At 48.5% G+C, this 20,538-nt stretch overlaps 5 protein-coding genes across 8 annotated transcripts; 3 read left to right on the top strand and 2 right to left on the bottom strand.

Moving 5' to 3' along the window:
* Positions 1–60: 60 nt before the first annotated feature.
* LOC131207006 (uncharacterized) lies at positions 61–1,490 on the top strand. The gene is made up of 6 exons (XM_058199613.1): positions 61–173; positions 277–523; positions 584–712; positions 786–864; positions 953–1,092; positions 1,167–1,490. The coding sequence occupies exons 1-6, from the start codon at positions 61–63 to the stop codon at positions 1,488–1,490; spliced, it is 1,032 nt and encodes a 343-aa protein (XP_058055596.1).
* Positions 1,491–3,527: 2,037 nt separating this feature from the next.
* On the bottom strand, positions 3,528–12,987 carry LOC131210984 (clathrin heavy chain). Of its 2 annotated transcripts, none has more exons than XR_009156879.1 (7): positions 12,757–12,987; positions 11,392–11,854; positions 7,251–11,297; positions 7,016–7,182; positions 6,850–6,936; positions 5,866–6,756; positions 3,528–5,330 (listed from the first exon to the last, which is right to left on the bottom strand). XR_009156879.1 is itself a non-coding variant. In XM_058204318.1 (7 exons), exons 1-7 carry the CDS (start codon positions 12,796–12,798, stop codon positions 5,320–5,322), a joined length of 5,034 nt encoding a protein of 1,677 aa, XP_058060301.1. In that variant the 5' UTR covers positions 12,799–12,987; the 3' UTR covers positions 3,528–5,319. The 2 variants fall into 2 exon arrangements, 1 of the variants encoding a protein (XP_058060301.1); XM_058204318.1 differs by having other exon boundaries at positions 6,540–6,756.
* Positions 12,988–15,107: 2,120 nt separating this feature from the next.
* Positions 15,108–16,425, top strand: LOC131209955 (putative ribosome-binding factor A, mitochondrial). The gene is made up of 3 exons (XM_058203130.1): positions 15,108–15,241; positions 15,406–15,445; positions 15,515–16,425. The coding sequence occupies exons 2-3, from the start codon at positions 15,443–15,445 to the stop codon at positions 16,319–16,321; spliced, it is 810 nt and encodes a 269-aa protein (XP_058059113.1). The 5' UTR covers positions 15,108–15,241; positions 15,406–15,442; the 3' UTR covers positions 16,322–16,425.
* Positions 16,426–16,682: 257 nt separating this feature from the next.
* On the bottom strand, positions 16,683–18,241 carry LOC131212702 (large ribosomal subunit protein P2). Of its 2 annotated transcripts, none has more exons than XM_058206671.1 (6): positions 18,128–18,241; positions 17,754–18,046; positions 17,613–17,677; positions 17,123–17,224; positions 17,002–17,051; positions 16,683–16,804 (listed from the first exon to the last, which is right to left on the bottom strand). In XM_058206671.1, exons 2-3 carry the CDS (start codon positions 18,034–18,036, stop codon positions 17,616–17,618), a joined length of 345 nt encoding a protein of 114 aa, XP_058062654.1. In that variant the 5' UTR covers positions 18,037–18,046; positions 18,128–18,241; the 3' UTR covers positions 16,683–16,804; positions 17,002–17,051; positions 17,123–17,224; positions 17,613–17,615. The 2 variants fall into 2 exon arrangements, with proteins under 2 accessions (XP_058062654.1, XP_058062655.1); XM_058206672.1 differs by having other exon boundaries at positions 17,613–17,674.
* A 459-nt stretch (positions 18,242–18,700) lies between these two features.
* On the top strand, positions 18,701–20,413 carry LOC131210298 (beta-chimaerin). Of its 2 annotated transcripts, XM_058203525.1 has the most exons (5): positions 18,701–18,775; positions 18,854–19,326; positions 19,411–19,567; positions 19,642–20,031; positions 20,088–20,413. In XM_058203525.1, exons 1-5 carry the CDS (start codon positions 18,727–18,729, stop codon positions 20,351–20,353), a joined length of 1,335 nt encoding a protein of 444 aa, XP_058059508.1. In that variant the 5' UTR covers positions 18,701–18,726; the 3' UTR covers positions 20,354–20,413. The 2 variants fall into 2 exon arrangements, with proteins under 2 accessions (XP_058059508.1, XP_058059507.1); XM_058203524.1 differs by having other exon boundaries at positions 18,854–19,567.
* The last annotated feature ends 125 nt before the right edge of the window (positions 20,414–20,538 follow it).

Raw genomic sequence — 20,538 nt, 5'->3', positions numbered from 1 at the left:
AACAATTCTGGTCACGGTATAACATTTACCAGTAACCAAAAACTCAGTAGTTTCTGCAACATGCCTCGACGAAAGCCAATAACCAAACTCGGCGTGTTTGGAAAGTTCGATTTGAACCCGGAAAGGGCGGTGGAAAACTATTTCGAGTCCAAATTTAACAGCAAATTCTACACGTAAGTTTTGCCCTCCAAATCGCTGCGATGTCCTTCGCGGTCGAAAAGATGGCCTCATATTTTCAACGTTATAAAAAACTCGGAATCCGTGGACGCTTTACAGCAACGTGCCCGAGTGGGATGTGGCTCGGAATGGGTTCGAACTCAAGGGAATCCACAGCGATCGTGACTACATCGAGATCACCAAGGAGCAGCACCGGATGCGTGAGCAGTCCCAACGCCAAGCTGCGGTCAACAAACGGCGGCTGGCGCAGACCAACCAGCTTCTGCAGCAAATGCGCGAAGAGTTTATTGAGCTGAACGATTTCCTTAAGGATTGTGAGATGAAGGAAAACAACGCGTTGGATACGGTAAAGAATCCGATGATGGCGATTGTGAAGCATTTTTATGATGCTCCCCGTTTGTTGCAGGTCCGCAGGGAAACGGAAAAGCACGAGCTGTACGGCAAAAAGATCGCGCAGCTCGAAAACGACATCGAAAAACTGGACGAGTTTGTTCTGAAGTACGAAGAGACGATCGACCTGTTCGAGCCCTTCGAGGTGTGTAAAACGAAAGGCGTTTCGTCCGATGTAGCAGTCAGCATATCTGTAAACCCACGTTTTCCTCCTACAGAAAGTCATGGAAGAGACCATCGCCGAATCAAAGATCTACGAAACGATGCAGGACCTCATCCAACGCTGTGATTCACTCCGTAAGTCTCTCTCTAGAGCTGCTTTGAATGCATCACCCAAAGCTCGTTTTGGTTGGCTCATGTTTTAATGCTTATTTGATCCGGACAGTACTGGCGCAAGTCGAAATTTCGGCCGTAGAGCAGCAAAAAATATTGGAAATCGAAGAGATTCGCCAGAACCTGTTCAAAGCCACCAAGACGGCCCTGCACATCATAACGGGACTCAACAACGATCTGTCGGAGCTGCTGGTGAGTACCACTGCCGCCCGGATTTTATTGGAACACACCGTTCGAGAGATGACCACTTCAACCCTTTCCAACAGACACAGTACGTGGCGGCAAAGGAGGAAGGGCTGCGGTGGGAAAAGTCCGTCACCGTCGTCAAAAGTTACATGGTGGAGAGTGAGTCCAACGTAAACTGCCTACTTGACGCCATCAACCATACATACATTCTACTATGCAAACGCCGCGGTACCACACCGAAAGCGCCCCGTGGTGACGCCGAAACGCAGCTCGATCACATCAAGGAGGAAATCGAGATCCTCCACGAAGTACGCCGATTAGCAGAGGTCAAGCAGGAGAATGACGGTCACAGTCTGTGCGCGGAAAAGGGCACCGAGCGGCGCCGAGGCGGAGGTGCCCTATAAGCCCCGCTGGGCCTTGAATGTCCTTTTTAATTCGAACTTTAAATAAAATACAACCTTAAATGTATTAATTTTCATCTCACTCGTAAGATAATTTCTTCAAATGAAATCGATTCAGCCAAATGAAATCCGCCTGTCGAAGGACCAACAAAAAAAGCGATGCAGGAAGTTATTGTCTGCAAGATCACTAGAAAGCTATAGCATAATGGCATTGCTATGAAAACGGCCACAAAAAGGTGACAATACCTTGCCAGGATGGCGTAAGAAATATTAGCCAGAAATAATCGACTAATCTCGCACTACACATCGCAATAGTTAGATCATCAGAGCGGATTTGGCGAAGAAAGTTACAAATCATCCACAATCATCCGTGATGAGTTCCAAAAGTTGGAAGCAAATTGGGACGATACCACAAAAAGGCACAAAATCATGTTGTTTCCTGTTCGCATCGGGTTATTGCGTCTCTGCTGCGCTAGTTTCTCAGGAACGGTGTATTGTGTTCGTTCGTTCGCTATGTCAGTGTTTGTTAGTAGTGATTCTCCGCATTCGTGTGCAAGGACTACGCTGCGCACGCGACTGGAACGCGCCAGTTTGTTCCTGAATTCGGTGCGATCGGTCGTTTCTTCGCCACCACTCGTTACGCGTTAAATCGTGGTTAGATAAATCTCAAGTCGGTTGATTATTACAAACACCCCGTATCTTTGCTTTGCATATGTATACTTATCCTACTGCAAATAAACGGTGTAGCTGCTTTTTCCGCCCTGTGCTAGTTATAAAAAGTGATTTTCGTGCTGCCACGATCCAAAGTCCAAAGTTGCGGGCCGTACTTTTTAAGCTTGCTTTACTCGAAGAAAAGAAGGTTTTCGAAGATTTCATTGTAAAGCATCGCTCCATCCTGAACCGTTTGATGCGTTTTTTTTGGTGCGTTCATTTTTCACGTTTTCGTCGGTATTGCTGCTGCTAACTTTTTGCAGATAAGTTTTTCCACATATGCATAGTCATGTGGAGCCCGGACTGTATGTATACCGGTTCGATACATTCGCGAACACGATGAGACACGTCTGTGGAAGCAGTTTTAAATTCAAAATCAACCGCTTAAACAGCGCCTCATGCAGATTATTGTTCAGTTGGCAGCACTGAGCTGTCAATGCGTCGCCTGTCATCGCAATTTCAGATTTTGAAACGCTCGTTAGATTTTGCTTTGCGAACTTAACGGTGTTCAATAAGGTGTGAGCAGAAACGCTCAAAGTGCCACGAAAGACTTATCAGTGCTTTGTCGGTAAAGAAAGTTTTGCAATGTAATGTGGTGAAGATTATAAACGATTGCCTTACGATGATTACAAGTAAGCCTTAACCATTGTTAGCAAGTGCTGTATATATATCATCATTTACTAATAATGGTTGCGGCTTGCCTGTAGATGCCAGCGAAACGTTTCCGACAATCCTCGATGTACAGGAAGAAATTACTGACCAGGCCAGGCCAGGCCACTTTTGGCAGTGTTGTACGAAATGGTGGTGTTTGTTCACCCCGTGTTTCAGCGGTTTTCAAGACCGATCGGACTGCGGGCGTGTGCCATTTGGGTGACATTGTCAAAAGTGGACTAGTCTACGATCATCGCATGCCTGTCAGGATTCCACCATAAAAAAGGCAGTCAAAAACATGGGATAACCTTTTGATGAGAAAAATGAATAGAACAGTAGCTTTCATCAAGTTCTTCTGGCCCTGTTTAAACTCGTTCACTCAACCCCAGGGCCATCAGATCATCGTACAACCACATGGATTCATGCAAGAACTGCTAATAAGTATTACCTCCAGTTATGTATAAGAACATGTCCTTTTATAAATTTATCACCTTCACTCTACAGGATAGATGTTATTCGAGGCCGCTAACACCAAGAAAGAAGAACCTACCAACCGAAAACGGTGCTGCATGGGATGATGTCGCGTGGATCCTGCAGGCCCCAGTGTTGGGCTGACGCCGTTTCGACAGCCTACTGCGAAACCACAATACCCCACCACTGTTGTGATTTGACAACTTTGAGTTTATTGATTTTCATCTCACGGTTAGCGTTAGGTGTGTTTACACTTTGTTCACTTTAAATGATATCGATTCAGGTTAATTAACGTTTGTTTTATTGATTTTTCATTCTTTTCTCGTGGTTTTGCGTGTATATAGTAGAGTAGCGCTCGGAGATGGGTGTAGTGTTTTTTTAGGGTATTCCGATATACGTATCTTTATTAACTAAGTCAGAAACTTTCATTATACTTTGAGTCACACTACTATCATTCGCCGTCGATCAATCCTTGCGTTACCTGGGGGAAAGGAAACTGTGATATTTTGACAATATAAAAATAAAGATTGATTATTTTAATTGTATAAATAATTTGTTTGCTCTCCTATCGCTCATAGGAGGACCCAATAAAGGGTAACCATTTTGATTGACACAACTGTTAGGTGTGTTTACTTGTCGCGTCTGGACATCGGAACGAAAAGAAGGCATCGGTAGCAAACTCTCGAGACAGCTTTTTACAAAACAGGCCCGCTCTACTATTTGGTCTCTTCGGTTGTATTTTGGAGCAACTGGCTGCGTAGCGATTTCTGAGCTTTGAATAGTCGGCATCCGTTGCTTAAATAACAAGCCAAAGAAAGTCCACGCACGCGCCCGAGCAGTTACTCATCTCTACATGCCCCATGTGCGCGAATTTTGTTGAAAACAAACACAACTCCCTATGCATCATATCTTGTGTCAATCCCTCCTCCAGCGTAATACTTTTACTCTATTTTGTATAACTTTGCACGAATCATCACTACACTACATAACATAGTTGGAAGAAAGTGTGGGCGAGAAGCAAGCGCTTCGCGGGAATGGTTTTGTTGTGTTTCGTGTGTCCAGAAAGGTGCATGTGCGAAAAGCCAAATTAACTCAAATGCCCCGCCACAGTAGAGTGAGAGATGATGAATGTAGCTGTTCAATCGAGGCACGTTTGCCGGGCGATCAGTTTGGGATAGCTTTTCGTTCGGAGATCGAATATATCTTCTGATCATCTTGCGCGACATCCAGTGCAAGCTGCTTCCTACTCGACACGCGAGTATGTGTGTCGTGATAATTTTTACGGGCCATCAATTTCGCTATAGTTTGTGTTTAAAACAAGCATCTGGCTCTCCCACTGGAAGTGAAAGTCTATATAACATGACGGCCAAGTGGCGACTTAATTCTGCCTGGATGCCTGGTTTGTATGCTTTGTGGTTACTTCCGTGTGATAGGAGCTTTCTCTGGGGGGTTCCGTTGATTTTTTTGCAGAACAAATTCATCACTACCGATAACAAGGTGTTGGCGCTGTTAAAGTATTTAATCTCCCATCTATTTACACATGACGCTCATCGTCCCCGTCTATTGTTTCGCCTCCTCGTGCATGTATAGTGCTCCATATGTATATTTGTGGGTGTGTGTGAGAATGTATTTCTATATATATTATATAATTATATAATCTTTTCATTTGCATCTATTTTTTCATTTTCTTAGAGAACAGCAAGAGAAATGATAACATTGTTCGAATCATTCACGAGTTGCGCTATTTTAGTGTTTGGCTAACGAGAACAACCGTTTCGTGAGTTCTTTGCTTTTGTTCCCCTTGGTAGCGACCAACAATCGCGCCTCTATCCCGTGCGTTACTGTGCCTGCCGCCGTTGACACGGAACCACAAAAAAACGAATTCGCACCTGGTGTGCGCACGTTTGGCCTACTGTGCCCTAATATGCCTACGATTCGCGCTTCTGCGACATTAATAATGAGTTGGATTTCGAATCGATCGCCGATTTGTTGGGCGCTATTAATTAAAACCTGAAAGACAAAATAGAAATGCGTATTAGAGCTTTGGATGTGGTTTGTGATTTAACAGCTTCGCGCGCAGTCACGCCACTTTTTGCTTTAAAGGGGGAGATTTGCTACCAACTACTGAAAGTAAGCGAAAGCGATCACGCGATCATGAACAATGTTCGGGGATGGTTGAAAAGATCTCAAACTGTTGGGAGCACCACCAATCTCATCCATGTACGTGTTCCATGTTCGTGCTAATGTTCCTCGGAGACCAGCAAACTAGAATGATGACCCAAAACAAACGCCGCAAGGCTGCAAAAGGTGGTGCTGACAATTGTTGTCCGATGTTTATTTTTCAAACGAAAAAACAATCGTTTTTTTTGTTTAATTACTATACGCTATGGAACGGGGGAGTGAACTGTGGCTGTTTTCAACCTTTATGCGTTCGCTTACAAAAAAGAAAGCCTATCAAGCTAAATCTCGTCTAAACACTAAGCAAATGTAAACATGCAATGCGGCCACCGTTACTGTTGCTGCTTGTTATTGACGCAAAACTCACCTCATTTGGGCGTGAATTAACTAAATGCTGATGATGATTCGTATTGCAGCCGCAGGCACCACACAAACACACACATACGCACACGAGGAAAGGAGTGCGAAAAAACACGAAAGTACACCCAGCACAGAAGGACGACGACGATAGCTCGGAACAGAGTTTTGTAGGAAAAAGAAGAGCATTGCCAAATTCGAGGACCGGTGGTGCGGACGGTTAACTAACGTACGTAATTATTAGCGGTTTCTGATATACAGAACAGGAGGTAGGTAGATAGATAGTGTTTGTTGGCTGAATAAAATCAAACAAAGATCTTCTTGAGAATCAGAGTGATTAGATGTATTAGATGACACGATCGGGTGGATGATTCCTACACACTACACGCTGTGGCCATGTGAGTAGAGTGTGGCTCTGCTGATGTGGCCGCCGTGGTGATGGTGTTGTTTGTGTTCCGTCGTTTCAATCGATGCGTACTATGCCAACGCTCCCCGTATCGGATACCGGAAGAGATGGGTTTCGAAAGAGGTGGTCAAAATGTTTTTGCTATCTCGCCCGTTTGCTGGCATCGTCGGGGTTACGTGATTTTTTCTTCCTTCTTTCCTCGTTCCTTCCTTCACTCTCTCTTCGTCTCTCTCTCGCTCACTATCTATAGCATTCGGGGTATTATCTCGTTTACATACCACCGTACTGGTATGGGGTCATATTTGGTTGCGGTGGTACGTATGCACCGGCGTATTGGGGGGCGTACTGTGGCATGCCGATACCGGGGCCGGCCGTCAGCATCAGCTGCGGTTCGGGCATAATGATCGACTTGTGCTCGGTGCTGTCGCCCTCCTTCTGCCGCTCCGCGTCGGACGCTTCGAGTTTGTCCACCTTCGAGGTGTACTCTCTCGTGACCTGCCGAGGAATTGAACGCAAACGAGCATGATGTAAATGAAAATGCATACGCGGCTCGGGGCTGCCTCGGGGAGTGTCGTCCCGTTCTATTACCTGAATGATGTAGGGCATTGCAAAGTCCATTATATTGTGGCGCCATGCGAGTTCTAGTATAACGTCGGGCCGCAGCAAGTCATAACACTGCGAAAAAGGGCGAAAAATCCAAAACAAATCATAATTATCATCGATACCATTCGGTCGATTTCATACGGATGCGCACCTGGAATAGACAAGCCGCAAAGCAGTCGTAGGCGCCACGCTCCAGGAACCATCCGAGCAGCTCCTCCGCCAGCTCGCCCTGGTGCGATTCCGCGGCGTACTCCATCGCGTCCTTGAACAGGCGGTCTTTCTTGCACAATTCCACACTCTGTTTCCAGCGATTGTTTCCTGTGAAAACGAATGACACAAATGTATACGAATTCCGCGCGCTGCGTGAACGTGTGCGCATTGCTTACCTTTGTAAAGATAGGCAGCGATGCGACGGAACTCGGTCAGCTCATGCTTCTCGAGCTTCTGTGCCAGCGCAATGTTGTCAAAGTTGTCGAACGCGTCTATCGACGTCCGCAGGCCCTGGTAGTCCTCTTCGTCGATCAAAAGGCCATTCAGTGCCTCGTTGATAGCCTTATTGTTGAGGCTCTGCACCGACCGGAGATACGTTTTGACGAGCTGCAGGTGGCCCTGTTTGGTGAAAAAGCTCACGGCCCGTGTGTGGTCCATGCGCGGCGCCAGCACCAGCAGCATATCGTTCAGCAGGAGCGGCTTGTAGTCGAGATAGAACTGGATCGCCTTGTAGTACAGTTCGATGTTGGCCACCTTCGTGATGATGTCCTTAAAGTGTCCCTCGCGCCACGCTTCCGACGGGTGGGCCATCATGGCCAGCACAGCGTTGTCGTACTCCTCGTACTTGTCGTACAGGAAGACCAGCTCGGACCAGAGGTGGGCTTGCTCGGCCGCTCGCAGCACCTTCGGGATGTTGACGCGCGACCAGAACAGCTCGAGGTGCTCGCGCATCTTGGCCGGTTTGTACTTCGAGTATAGGATCGCCAGCTCCGTGAACATGCCCATGTGGGCGCGCTCCAGCCCCAGCGCCGCTTCCAGCAACCCAATCAGCTCCTCGAAGTACCCTCGATCCTGATAGTAGTTGATCAGATCCTCCAGCTCGTCCGCGTGCACCACGATGTGCAGTCCACACATCTGCGCCAAACGGAACTCTTCCGCATCGACACATGCGAAGCACACTTCCTTCCAGGTGCGAGTCGAGTTAGCCTTCCGCGCTCCATCCACCGCACCCTGGAACTCGCGCAGGTGCACCAGCGTGATGGCGAGACGGGCAAAGTTGCTCACGTTGTTGTACAGCAGCTTGGCAGCCTCGTACATGCGATCGTTAAAGCAGCGGTCGCCGATCTTCTGAATGTCGGCGTGGTTCGGTCCGGAAACGAACTCCTCCAAATCGGCCAAGCGGCCCGTGCGTGCGTACGCATAAATCAACTCACTCTCGATGTAGCTTTCGCGTGCCTTCTTACGGGCCATCTGTAGGTAGCGCACCAGGTCTTCCCACGAGTCGTTACGGCTGGCCGTTTCCACGACGTCGATGTACGCCGACGGATCGTCGGCCTTGATGTAGCTATCGATCGCCTCCTTCACCAGGCCCTGCTGCAGCTGGGCGCGGGCCAACTGTGACCAGACTGCCGGTTCGTTGCACCGCTCCGCAAACTCGTTCGCCCGCTCCAGGTTGTTCACCTGCTCGATCAGCACCTGGATCGCGGACGTGTTGACATCGAACTTTTTGAAGATCGCGAACGCTTCCTCGTACAGCTCGTTGTTGATTGCAATGTTCGCAATGTCCGGCGCATCGTAGTTGTCCAAGCGGTTGATGTAATCCATCACGCGCGTCCTGTCCGCCTTGATGGCCGTCAGGATGAGCAGATTCTGCAGGTTGCGGTGGTCGGAGAAAACGGACGAATCGAGCACAATCTTCTCGAGCAACTCAATCAACTCGTTCGGCAAATCGGCGGTCATGAAAGCTTTCACGGTGACCGAGATATCGTCCGGATCCTGCGTCTCCGAGAGGGCCGTTTGTACGACCTGATCGATCAGCTGGCGCTTGTAGGGATTGGCTTCGGACAGCACTTCGGCCCACAGCTCGGCATCGCGTCTACGCACCAGGTAGCGTGCTTCGGATTTGAACAGTGAGTTCTCGTTGCAAACGGCGATCAACTCGCGATCGCACTGGCCACGTTCGTACGCAACGCACGCCAGGTGCGGATCACGCTTCTCGCAGTAGCGCCCCACGACGCGACTGTCGTAGAACTGGTTTTCTTTCAGGAATCGTTCCGGATTGTTGTTCGAATCGATGTAGATCTTTGCCAGCGCGTTGTGGGTCGCCGGCTCGACGCAACCTTCGTGCACACGCGACTCCAGCCACGGAAGGAGCAGCTTCAAGCGATTGCGCTTCTCCACCTCCTCAACCAGCTCGTCCGTCGAGAACTGGCCCTTCACTACGAGGATCAAATTCTTGATGATGTCCTCAGAGCAGTCGACGTCGAGCAGACCACCGACAACGACCGGCAACCGCGAGGGGTTCACCTTTTGCACGTAGATCTCAATGTACTTCTGCAGGCTGTTACGGTACAGGTACAGCACGAGATCGTGCACAAAGTCGAACCGATCGCAAACGATGATCAACGGTAGCTGATCGGTTAGCTTTGCCTCCTTCAGGAAGTTCTTCACGCGCTCCGCATTGTAGCAGTTCGACTCGCGGCAGATCCGCTCAACCTCCTTAATCTGATTGGTCTTACACGCGGCCTGGATGTACTTGAAGTGAACTTCCGGATCCTGGCTAAAGTTAACGATCGATCCAAGGAAGTAAAACAGTCCCTCGTAGCTCTTGAAGCTTTCGAACAGATCGATCAGTGCCTTCGTCGTCAGCTGCTCATGGTACTTGGTCGCGATCTGGACGCAAATCTGCAAATTTTGCCGTATGTTCGCCGTCAGCATCGCTTTCAGACACTCGAGCGAATCTTCCACGGAGAGTGTACCGAAGAATCCGACCAACCAGTCACCGTTCAAGAGCTGCGTGTGGACGACTGCCCGCTTAATATCGTACAGATCGGTGTAGTGTTCCAGGGCACGCTGCAGCAGACCGGCCTTCTCGCACAGCTGAGCAATGTGGGCGCGATCGTAGTGCGTGAACATGGCGTTCCCGAGGATTGCATCAGCGACCTGCGGTGCCGACATGAGGTTCATCTCGAGCAGACGCGTTTGCAGCGCTCCCTCGGCAGGGCGATTGTTTTTCAACGCATCGAGCAGGAAAGCCGTACACTGCTGGACCATGTTCTGCTCCATGAAAATGTCCACGATCTGATTGATGTCGGCGAGCGGTTCCTCGTCCGCTACCAGCATACTGGCGAAGCCGGAACCCTGCTCTGGGTTGGTGCGCATCACCGAGCGCAACAAGAACACGTAATCCGGGCTGTAGTTTACCTTTTTCGCGTACAGCACTATCTTCTGGAACTGGCCCGTCTCGGCGAAGCACTGGATCACCTTGTTCGGCACGTTCGAGCGCAGGTAAATCGAGAGGGCAAGGGTCGGATCGGACGGTTTCACCAAATCACCCAGCTCTTCGCTGCATTCCAGTTTCTCCTCTTTAAGCCACTTCTCGCACAGCTGCTTACGGCCCTGTGCCAATACCGGCCGGCACAGTTCGAGTGATTCGTACTTGTTCAGCTTGCCCTGGTCGAGCAGGATGCCAAAGTACTGCAGCAGAGGTGGCGAGTTGGTGCCCGGTTGAGCCGGGACCTGCTGGAACTGCTGGATCGTTTGCGGGGTGCGCAAAATTCCTTTCGGCGCGATGGCGGCTACCTTTGCTGCTTCGGCGTACTGGGCGCTCTGGAATAGGTGATTAAACTTGCGCACAAACAGATCCTCAGCACCGGACAGATTGTTGCGCACGGCCATACGCAGCGCAAGGTCGGGATTCTGGAGCACCGTGTTGATGTACGGTATAATCTGCTCCTCGTCCACCGTCACCGACAGCACTTGGCCCTTGCGATTCACACCAATAATACCACCGCTCGATTCGTGCGGTGCCGTCACGAAGATCGTGTCGGCCGAGATGCGGTTCATGTAGATGCAGGTGGCCGTCTCGATGTCGTACATGTGGATGTAACCGTACTTGGTGATCAGATAGATCACGTCGTACCGCGGCGACACCTGCATCGCAACCGGAAAGTCGCTCTGCGCTTCCGGAGGGAAAAACACATCGACTGCCTTCTTAGTGAACGCCACGTTCCCGGCCGGCGGCGTTCCCACCTCGATGATGTGCAGCTTGGCTGCGGCTTGCGAGCGCACCGCAAAGCAGAACAGTGTCGACAGTTCCTTGTTCTCCTCCATCTTGAACGTCGCGAACGAGGCCGCGTGACCCTCGATCGCCTGCGAAACCTTGCGCTCGACCGAGTACAGCTGCATAGCGCCGATCACACGATTCTGCTGCGCCGAAATACCTGTCACGGGCGAACCGAGAGACACGGGGTAGGCTCAGTAGTACATTGACCTCGGCCACAGAGAGAGAAAGAGAGAGAGTGCCATGTAACTTACCAACTAGCAGCAACCAAGCTTGCTTCGGATCGGTGCGATAGTTGATGATTTGGCACCCGTTCAGCGACGAGTGTCGCTCGAACATCTTGATCGGCGTCGAGTCGCCCTCCATGGACCAGTGGTACACGTATGTCTCCGTCACCAGAGACAGCGTGTTGAGCGTGATCCACTTCCAGAACACCACCTCCTCGGTCATCGTGTGCGCCTTCATCTTCGATTTCATCTCGATGTTGAAGATCTGCAGCGTCTTCTGCGCCTTCAGTGCGATCACCTTGCTGGCCGGGTTCATGATCGCCGAGTCGGCGCTGATCGGTCGCCGGATCGGATTCTGTGCATCGTTCATGTCGATGATCACCACCTGCGCCGTTTCACCCACCTTCTCGCGCACGCAGATAAACTTGTCCGACTCCATCGTTAGGTTGGTGAAGGAGATCGAGCTCGGGTTGATGTTGATGTTGGTGAGCTGAGCTCCGAAGCAGATTTTTTTTTCGATGCAAACCCAGCAACCGTTGCCACAGGAAATACGATAACAGGCGCCGGTGACACGATGCAACGGACGGCGCGACAGGGCGTTCGGCGTGAGAAAAGGAAAAAACAACACACACAGTTCCGATAAGAAATTACAGTCGCCAAATTGCGGACGTGGAAGAAGACGGGCAAGCACAGTTCATCGTTCTGCGATCCCAACTATTATCTTAACTACGGCCCGACTTCTCTCAATATAAACCGAATACGTTACTGTTGCTTTAAGTGCAAAGAGGATGTGAGTAATGCACTGCCGCCCCTTTCTGGGGCAGGTCTGGGGGTGAAAAATAATCAAAATGATGCTCGAAAAAGAAGCGACACGATTACGAGTGTTCTGAATTCTTCAATCGCACCCTGCATGTAGAATGCAAAGCATGGAGAAATTCAATCGAAGCAAACTGCGCATCATTGCGTAATGTCAATTCATGTCCTTCCGTTGGTGGGTTTCACTTTGTGAGGAAAGCATCGAAAGTGGGACAGGAGTGGTCAGTTTTTTGCCATCGTTTCGTAATGTGAAAATAATCGATTGAGCATCGCTCAAAGGACTTCGGTGTATAATCATCAAGTTTCAGGAGGAGCATATATGATTTCAGAACAGAGCTCGTCGTTTATCCAGCGGACAAGTGCTCTTGCCTTTGTTGCTACAATCAAAGCAAGCGGTTGAAGGAGCAATACGCGCAAAAGGGGCGGCGGCCGGTTGAATGGGCGACACATGACCTGCCATCGGTCCCCCCCTCCCCCACCGTAATGTGGGATGTGATGCGCGCGATTCTAGGTCATATCTTCGTCGCCCGTTTCGCTTGTTTTCCCTGCCCTTTAAATCCGTCTTCCCTCACTTACCTGTAAATGCTCCTGAAAACGTATGGGTAATTGTTGCGACATTTTTCCGGCTGCTTATGCTCTACGTATTATTTCAACGGCTTCGATAATGGACAAACGCTCCAACACACGCACACAAGAGGACACACACCGCACGTTAACTTTTGTATTATTTTTTGTGAATTTACGTACTGTATCGTTAAAGAGGTTTCACAGTTTCACTGCCTTTCTATCACACACGGAACGGTCTCTTCTTCGTATTCGCTAGACGATGGGTCACCGTGGAATCTTACTAAAGAGCGAGGGATTTAAGGAAAAATCAATAACCCTGCGTGCAGCATGAACTATCAAAAGGACATTCTCTTGGGAATTTTTCGCACACGAGTTGAAAAGGCAAAGAGAAATTCCGTATCGAGAACATTTCCCTTTTAACGAAGAAACTAGCGCGTTGCTTTAACGTAAGATGTTTACACAATGAAATCAAAGCAGCAGCAAGATAAGCCAAGCACTGCCGTACGACTGCTACTATGATTCATTGAGTATGGGCCCGTATGAAATCCAACCAAAAGAAAAGCCCTGCCGTTTATAGTGGCCTGAGAGAACACTAGTGACAACGTAAATTACTCTATCAACGTGTTCCACTAGGCACACGAACTGAAGGGATGAAAATGTGTTTTATTAGTGCGTGTCGCTAAGCCCTACAACTGTGGTAGTGCGCATAGATAGCGCTGCGTTGTAGGGACTGTTTGCCAGGAAAGGGGCAGCGAAAGAGTGCACACACTTTCCACCAATCCAACATGGCTGACTCACGTATGGAGCCTACGTCTCCTTTGCACTTGTTGGAACTCGTTTCCTGTTGAAACCACACCTGGACGTTCGTCGCCTTCGGCAACACAATTGCAGGACACTATAGAAATGCGCTACGGCTCAAAATAAAGGATACGTGGAGAACGCCGAAGCAGTGGAGGGTATGGACACACCAATACTATCACACCGGCTTTGGAGCTATGGTCCGCGGGTCCGCGGTTAACTCAAGCGAACCAGCGGAAAAAAGAGCAGGAGAACAGCAAGACGTGCGTTAGTGTGAGAAAGCTAGTGAGAGAGAGAAACGAAGAAAACAAGTCACTTCCCGCAAGGTAAATTAAATTATCTTTGACCACTGAAATGTGTTGGATGTTACATGCACCCATCCACGAAGCTAGACACACACTTCCGTGGGCAGGCCCTTTGAGGCAATCACGACGGCCGCAGCGGCATATGCTTCGGAGAGGATATTCAATTATTTGGGCAACCATCAATCAGATTATGTATCGCAGAGGTCGGAGGTGGTGGAAAGCATCCGCCCATCCGTCAAGCACATCATTCGGTGGGCCAGTGAATGTTTTTCTACTGGCCGCTGCTGGTGTTGGTGAGCTGCCAGGTAACGGTGTGGCTCGCCAGCCGCAGGTATACGCGTTCCCTTGTGTTAGGTCGCAGCAAAATGGCTCGTTGAGTCACTTTCTTCCGCTATGTACGGGAAGATCCCCGCCCCACACTGAACACACACTATGGTGGCCAAGTGCCACATCACTCAACGCTCAACCTTATGCTCTCGTTCTGCACTGGTTCGGTAACGCATCCGGCCTCCTATACGGATGCTGAATCATTACAAAATGATGGCGTGCGGAATATTCTATAATACACATCACTCTATTCGATGCGCCCACTATACTGTTTCATCTTTCGCTCTCTCTTTCTCTTCCCTACTCGGTCTAGTTTGATGAAAAATCGCTTATCGTTCTTTTTCATCGACTCGAAAAAGGCGACTGTCGTAACCACACAAAGCGCACCTCCCACTCAATGATGCGCAAAACTCGTTGGCACTTTCCGCGGGTCCCGCATACAAATGTTGGCCCTCGCGCGCGGATAATCGAACAATTGGCGTACAGATTGTCCCGCAACCGCGCTATGGAATCGTTAAAGAGCCTTACAAAATCACACCCGAACCAAAGCGAGCACGCACACGAACCCCGTTCGCAGCCGAAATTGAGTACTGCAAATGCACAGTCACCGCCGCGGAGTCGATTGCTCGCCAGAATCGTTCGCCGCATTTCGCCACTTTCGCCGGACGCTCGGTGAACTGTACTAACACGGCTGGGGACCGGCCGCACAGGCTTGGAATGTTTACAAGCCGTTATGGCGACGAACAGAACAACGATGAAACGTTGTGACGTTGAATTATAATACAAGAACAATGGGCCAGATAAACGAAACAACGTTGTTGTTTCTCATTGTTAATACAGTAACTTTGGCACCTTTCAATCGGTTTGACAGCAGCATCGTTTAGTACAGCTGGGTTGTTTTCGCGCGTCAGCTGTGTTTTGAAAATTCGATGTTGATCATCGTCCATTAAGAACTGTGGTAATTTTTACTTTCGATCGTAAGGATGTGAGAATCGTTCTAAATTATCCTCATTATATCACACGCTCCTTGGCAAGGACGCGGCGTAGTTATTGTTTTCAGTGCTGTAAGTTTTAAAGCCTGTTTAATTGAGATCCAACAAACAATAGACAAAGCTTTCCCTAGCTGAAACATGTGGCCCATCATAGAGCCACTTTCTCGATCCAGGATGCCCCGTATTTGGCCGAAGGATATCTATTAACGAACCACGTTTAATTTTTTTTCCCACAGACCTTGACCTTTTGCCATCAAACTCAGCGCACTCATAATGGTAAGTTACGTGAACGTTCCAAAAACCTTGTTTTTTCATTACGCTGAGGCATGTCAAAACCTATTCCAGATCCGAATTACATCGAGCCATATGTTTTCCGCGAGTTGCGCGCTTCGCGCATCCTCTACGAAGGCAGCCAAAGTGCTCAACAAACTGATGAACGGGACCAATAAGGTGAAAAGAAAACACTACTACGACGAAACCAGTGACCGTGGCCCGAAGCTGATGTCGGTTTCAACCGTTGCCAGCACAAAACGGCAGGGAAAGGAATCGAACCGACGTGTGACGGTTCTGAACAAATTGTTCATGAAAAACATCACCGATCTGATGGCGACCGGATCATTTGCCGGCGACCTGTACGGTTACGGTCTACAAGTTTCGCACGTTCGTGTAGCACCGGATTTCCGGGAGGCCAGCATCTACTGGTTTTCGACGAGCCTCAACAGGGATGTAAAACTCGAAAACATTCTCAAACCCCTGTCGTCACGATTACGCCACGAGCTGTCTCAGCTGCGTTTGATGGGAGAGGTGCCCCACCTCAAGTTCGTGCAGGACAAGCGCCATTATGTCGAAACCGTGTTAAACTCTCTACTAAAGGAGGCGGATTTTGGCGACACCGAGGCAGAAGAAAATGATCACCTAACATCGCAGGACGATGATGCCACCGGGCAACGGGATGCAGAAGAACGCTTATGCGAGCCGGAGATGAGGCACGATATTTTGGGATTGGATCATCTCCAAATTATGGGTCGCATACGGCAAGCGGTAGACAAAAGCAACAAAGCGTGGCAGACACACGAGGAAGCGCAACGCAAACTCAACGACCAACTATCGCAGAGGCATCAGAAAGACGGCATCGTGAAGATGGATGTATAATTTACGGCGGCCAGCGTCTACCACGAACCTTTTTTTCGTCTAGTGATACTAGTGAATGTTTTTTATGTCTTAAATAAAGAAAATTTATTCTTTAGCTACTATTATTTCGTTTGCAATGAGGAAAAGCACAACAAGTTCTCTTAAGCATGATAAATAACAGGACAACCAGATTGTTCTCCAGTTTAGGTCAGATTAAACAATCAAAATCATTGGCTTCATACCAGAAAGATGAAAATAATACAAGCTTCATCAGTAAATGTGCAGGTTACAGATATGTAGAGTCCAGCGATATTGTAAATAAACGTCCAACATTACAACAAAAGACCTTCTTTCGAGTTAGCTAGTGAAACACTACTAAACATATTTTTTCTCACAATAAAAATTTATTTCTTGGTCACTATTTTGTACACACACACACACAGAGGCATCCTTTCAGTACACTAATGTAGTTATCATACTGATGAACATGGGGTCTGTTGATTCCTGCAAGTAGTACCAAAGGAAAGAAGCGATTAAATATGTGTCTCTTAGCTGAACGCTATTGGTTTTGTGCATCAGTGGATTATATCAGTTAAAAATTAGTGAAATCATTGTAATGTCATCCGAAAGATGGTAATAAAAGGAGATCGTCACAGAAAGAGAAATATTTATAATCGAGGCTGGATTTGGAAACAACTTACCTATATCGATCCATGATATAGCGAAGAAGTATAAGTGACACTGAAATAAACTAAAAGAACATTCAACAGAATCAGAACCTGTAATTACTTGGAAAATCACGGATTATGGTTTCAAGACTACCTTTTATCGGGAAAAAACAAAGGTTGTTCCCCCCCCTCCTAGAACGCTGGCGGCCAGAGCATCTGCCGGAACACCCAACAACCAGCTGGATGACAGCTTGTTCTATAAAAAGAAAAGTCCGTGTCTTTAAGGAACAATTGTCTACCGTTTTGGTTGTCTCCGTGAGAAGGAGTCGAAAATTTTCAGTTAAATCATGACTAATCATCGTTGTTCATCCGAAAGATGGTTGAATGAAAGTAAATCATCACTCAGAGATGCCAGCTGGCGTATGGAGCACAACACTGACAAATGATACTAACCTGAAATTAGAGAGTAAACACAGTACAACATTAGTAGTGTGCAATGGATAGGTTATTGAATAAATGCAACTACAATAGTGTCAGAACAGTTATCATAATCATGTATATCATACCCGAAAGATGTGAAAATGAAAGTTCATCACAATAAAATTGATGAAAATGGGAAACCTTTATCCTCGCGATTTGCTTACCTTTTATTCGAAAAGACCGAAGCCCATGTCGTCGTCCTCGGATTCGGATTCCTCCTTCTTTTCTTCTGTAAAATTAACAAAAGATGTGTTATCATCGGAACAGTGCACATGTGTTTGCAGATCCCGGCGACATTTTCTTACCCTTCTTCTCGGCGGCAGGGGCAGCTGCAGCAGCAGCAGCGCCACCAGCGGCAGCCGGAGCCCCGGACGCGGCACCACCACCAGCGGGCATCGAGGACAGCTTCTCGCGTCCCGAAGCAATCAGTTCCTCCACCGACTTGCCCTTCAGTTCGCTCACCACCTTGGTGACGCGGGCCGAGTCGGCTTCGATACCGACCGAGCTCAAGATCTTCTCGATGTCGGCGTTCGACGGCGATTCGTTACCGCCCAGCACCGCCAGCAGGTATGCCGCTACGTAACGCATTTTTGCAAAACTAAACAAAGAACAGAGTGTGTTTCAGTTTGAATTCCGGTCGAGGAAGTTTGGCTCGTTGCGGACAGCATCGATAGCTTACTTTTAAGTCGATTTGACACGAAACGCGGGCAGCAAATGAAAAATACGTCTGTTCGACTCAACTGGTTCACAGCAAAGAGGAAGCGTGCAAGCTGTCGGAAGTGTAAGGTGACAGCTGTCGTCAAGCGTCTTCTCGCAATGGTAGCGCCACCTAGCGGAAAAGAACGTTGGCTCATGAATTGCGAATTGTTTCTAGCAACCGGTTATTTGTTTCAATTTGTTACTTTATTCCGAACGGAAAGGTATTGTCAATTTAATGTGTAACCAATAAAGTACAATATCCTTCATTCAGCTGTTCATCGAAAAAATTATCGCTTCTTCCATTCAGCATCCATGAATAAATAATGCTTTTCTGACGATTGATTCTCTGGGAAAAGACAATAATAGAAAAGAGAAGAAATCGAAAAACAATCTGCACGATAAAATTCTACTTTTGAACGTAAAACAAAAAAATGGAATGTAACGAATAAAGTTTGGATCGGCAATGAAAACGAGTGTAAATCCTCCAGAACAACCTGTCACTTGAACAGCCTGCCTTGGGTTTTGTTGTTTGTTTACAAATGATCGATAGCATTTGATTTCACGGGTTTGCGTTCGACGATGTCCAAAGATGCTTTTTTGGCCATTCCGAACGTTTGGAAACCGGAGTGTAAGTAGACCGAACAGTGGCGTCTTCGCGCTCGCAGATCGTGTTTGCCTTTTTTAACCCGTCCGCGGTTTGCTGCAGTGTACAAAATACAGCTTGACGCCCCAACGCCGAAGCCCGTGCTCTGCGAAGATGACGATATTATGGGACCCACCCGATACGGAAAGGAGTACCACGGTACGATGGACCACAAGGATTGCGAACAGAGGCTAAAGGACAAACCGGACGGTAGCTATCTGGTGCGGCGTAGCCCCGGGGCGGACAACTACTACACGCTGAGTTTGCGATTCGCGCAGGCGACGAAGCATTTCAAAATATTCTACTGCCCGGAGAAGGGACACTTCTTACGAGAAAACTTCAAAAAGTACGAGACCATCCAGGAGATGGTGGCCGATGGGCTGGTCGATTTCTACATGCGGCTCCATGCCGCCCCAATACTGAAGGAAATGATGAGCCAGACGAAGAAGTGCTACGAGCAAAGCCCGTACATGACCCTACATCGGCGGAAGCTGCGTTCGTTGTGCAGCGAGTTGTGCAAGCCAAGCAAGTTGCCCGTGGTGCAGGACAGTGTGGAAACCACTGACCCGGAAATAGCGGACAGTTGCGACAGTGGAGTTGCTGACAACAGCAATGGAGAGAGCAAAGAGACGAACGAAAAGTCCGAATCCTACAACGACAATCCGGCCTACGAAAAGCAGCACACGTTCAAAACGCACACCTTCAAGGGGTTGAATTGGTGCGAGTTTTGCGCTAACTTTTTGTGGGGCTTCACTTCGCAGGGAGTCAAGTGTGACGGTACGATCGGGGGCGACCGCGTTCGAACGACATTGCGAAAGTCCTTAATTCGTTCGGTTGTGCTTGTTTTGCAGATTGTGGCTTCATGGCACACTTCAAGTGTTCGGAACTGGTTCCGGCCAAATGCGTGCCGGATTTGAAGCGTCTGCGCGGGATTTTCGGAGTAGACTTGACAACGCTGGTGACGGCCCACAAATGCCGCATTCCATTCATCGTGAAGAAGTGCGTTGAGGAGGTAGAAAGCCACGGTATGCTGCAGGAAGGCATTTACCGCATTTCCGGATTCGCGGACGAGATCGAGGCGCTCAAGATGACGCTGGACAAGGATGGCGAGAAAGCGGACGTGTCCGCACAAGTATACAGCAATATTAATGTGATTGCCGGCGTACTCAAACTGTACCTCCGGCTGCTGCCTGTTCCTTTGATAACGTTTCAATCATTCCCACTATTTATGGAGTCGATGCGTAAGTTACCGTTACTATGGTCCCGTGCACCTTCCACTGACCCGTTGCCCTTCCAGGAGAGAAATCGATCGGTGAACAAGTGATAGCGCTGCGCAACGCAGTGAAAGCATTACCACCGGCACATCTGCACTGCTTGAAGTACATTCTGGAGCACCTGAACCGGATCGCTTCCCACCATGCTATCAACAAGATGAACGAACACAATCTGGCCACCGTGTTCGCTCCTACGCTCATCGCGACACCACAGCACATGACGGACCTGTCGCAGGAGATTAGTATGCTGGCCGCCCTGATTGGGCACTGTCATGCAATATTTTTGTAACCCGTACCGTGTTTTAATCGCTAGCATCTAAGCTTTAAGCTCATTTATCATAAATAAAAAACTGACATCACTTGCCAAACTTTTAAAAAAATCAAGCGAGACGCTAATATGGACCCATCTCTGACTTCCTCGCATGGAGAGCGAATCTTGGCATGAGTCATGTTCTTGGGCAACACAGTGCAACT

This window comes from Anopheles bellator, chromosome 2, assembly GCF_943735745.2.
Source record: "Anopheles bellator chromosome 2, idAnoBellAS_SP24_06.2, whole genome shotgun sequence".
NCBI lineage: Eukaryota > Metazoa > Arthropoda > Insecta > Diptera > Culicidae > Anopheles > Anopheles bellator.
Note: the sequence above shows the minus strand (reverse complement) of the source record. Positions and strands in the feature narration are given on the sequence as shown.

Bases quoted from the DNA above. Each gene is read 5' to 3' on its own strand.
- LOC131210298 (XM_058203524.1), top strand. From the start codon at position 18,727: ATGTCCAAAGATGCTTTTTTGGCCATTCCGAACGTTTGGAAACCGGAG. The intron at 19,568-19,641 runs GTACGATCGGGG...CTTGTTTTGCAG, and splicing joins GCAGGGAGTCAAGTGTGACG to ATTGTGGCTTCATGGCACAC. The intron at 20,032-20,087 runs GTAAGTTACCGT...TTGCCCTTCCAG, and splicing joins ACTATTTATGGAGTCGATGC to GAGAGAAATCGATCGGTGAA.
- LOC131210984 (XM_058204318.1), bottom strand. From the start codon at position 12,798: ATGTCGCAACAATTACCCATACGTTTTCAGGAGCATTTACAG. The intron at 7,183-7,250 runs GTAAGCAATGCG...TCGTTTTCACAG, and splicing joins CGCTGCCTATCTTTACAAAG to GAAACAATCGCTGGAAACAG. The intron at 6,937-7,015 runs GTGCGCATCCGT...CCTTTTTCGCAG, and splicing joins TTGCGGCTTGTCTATTCCAG to TGTTATGACTTGCTGCGGCC.
- LOC131212702 (XM_058206671.1), bottom strand. From the start codon at position 18,036: ATGCGTTACGTAGCGGCATACCTGCTGGCGGTGCTGGGCGGTAACGAA. The intron at 17,678-17,753 runs GTAAGAAAATGT...TTAATTTTACAG, and splicing joins CCCTGCCGCCGAGAAGAAGG to AAGAAAAGAAGGAGGAATCC.
- LOC131207006 (XM_058199613.1), top strand. From the start codon at position 61: ATGCCTCGACGAAAGCCAATAACCAAACTCGGCGTGTTTGGAAAGTTC. The intron at 524-583 runs GTAAAGAATCCG...CGTTTGTTGCAG, and splicing joins AAAACAACGCGTTGGATACG to GTCCGCAGGGAAACGGAAAA. The intron at 1,093-1,166 runs GTGAGTACCACT...CCTTTCCAACAG, and splicing joins ACGATCTGTCGGAGCTGCTG to ACACAGTACGTGGCGGCAAA.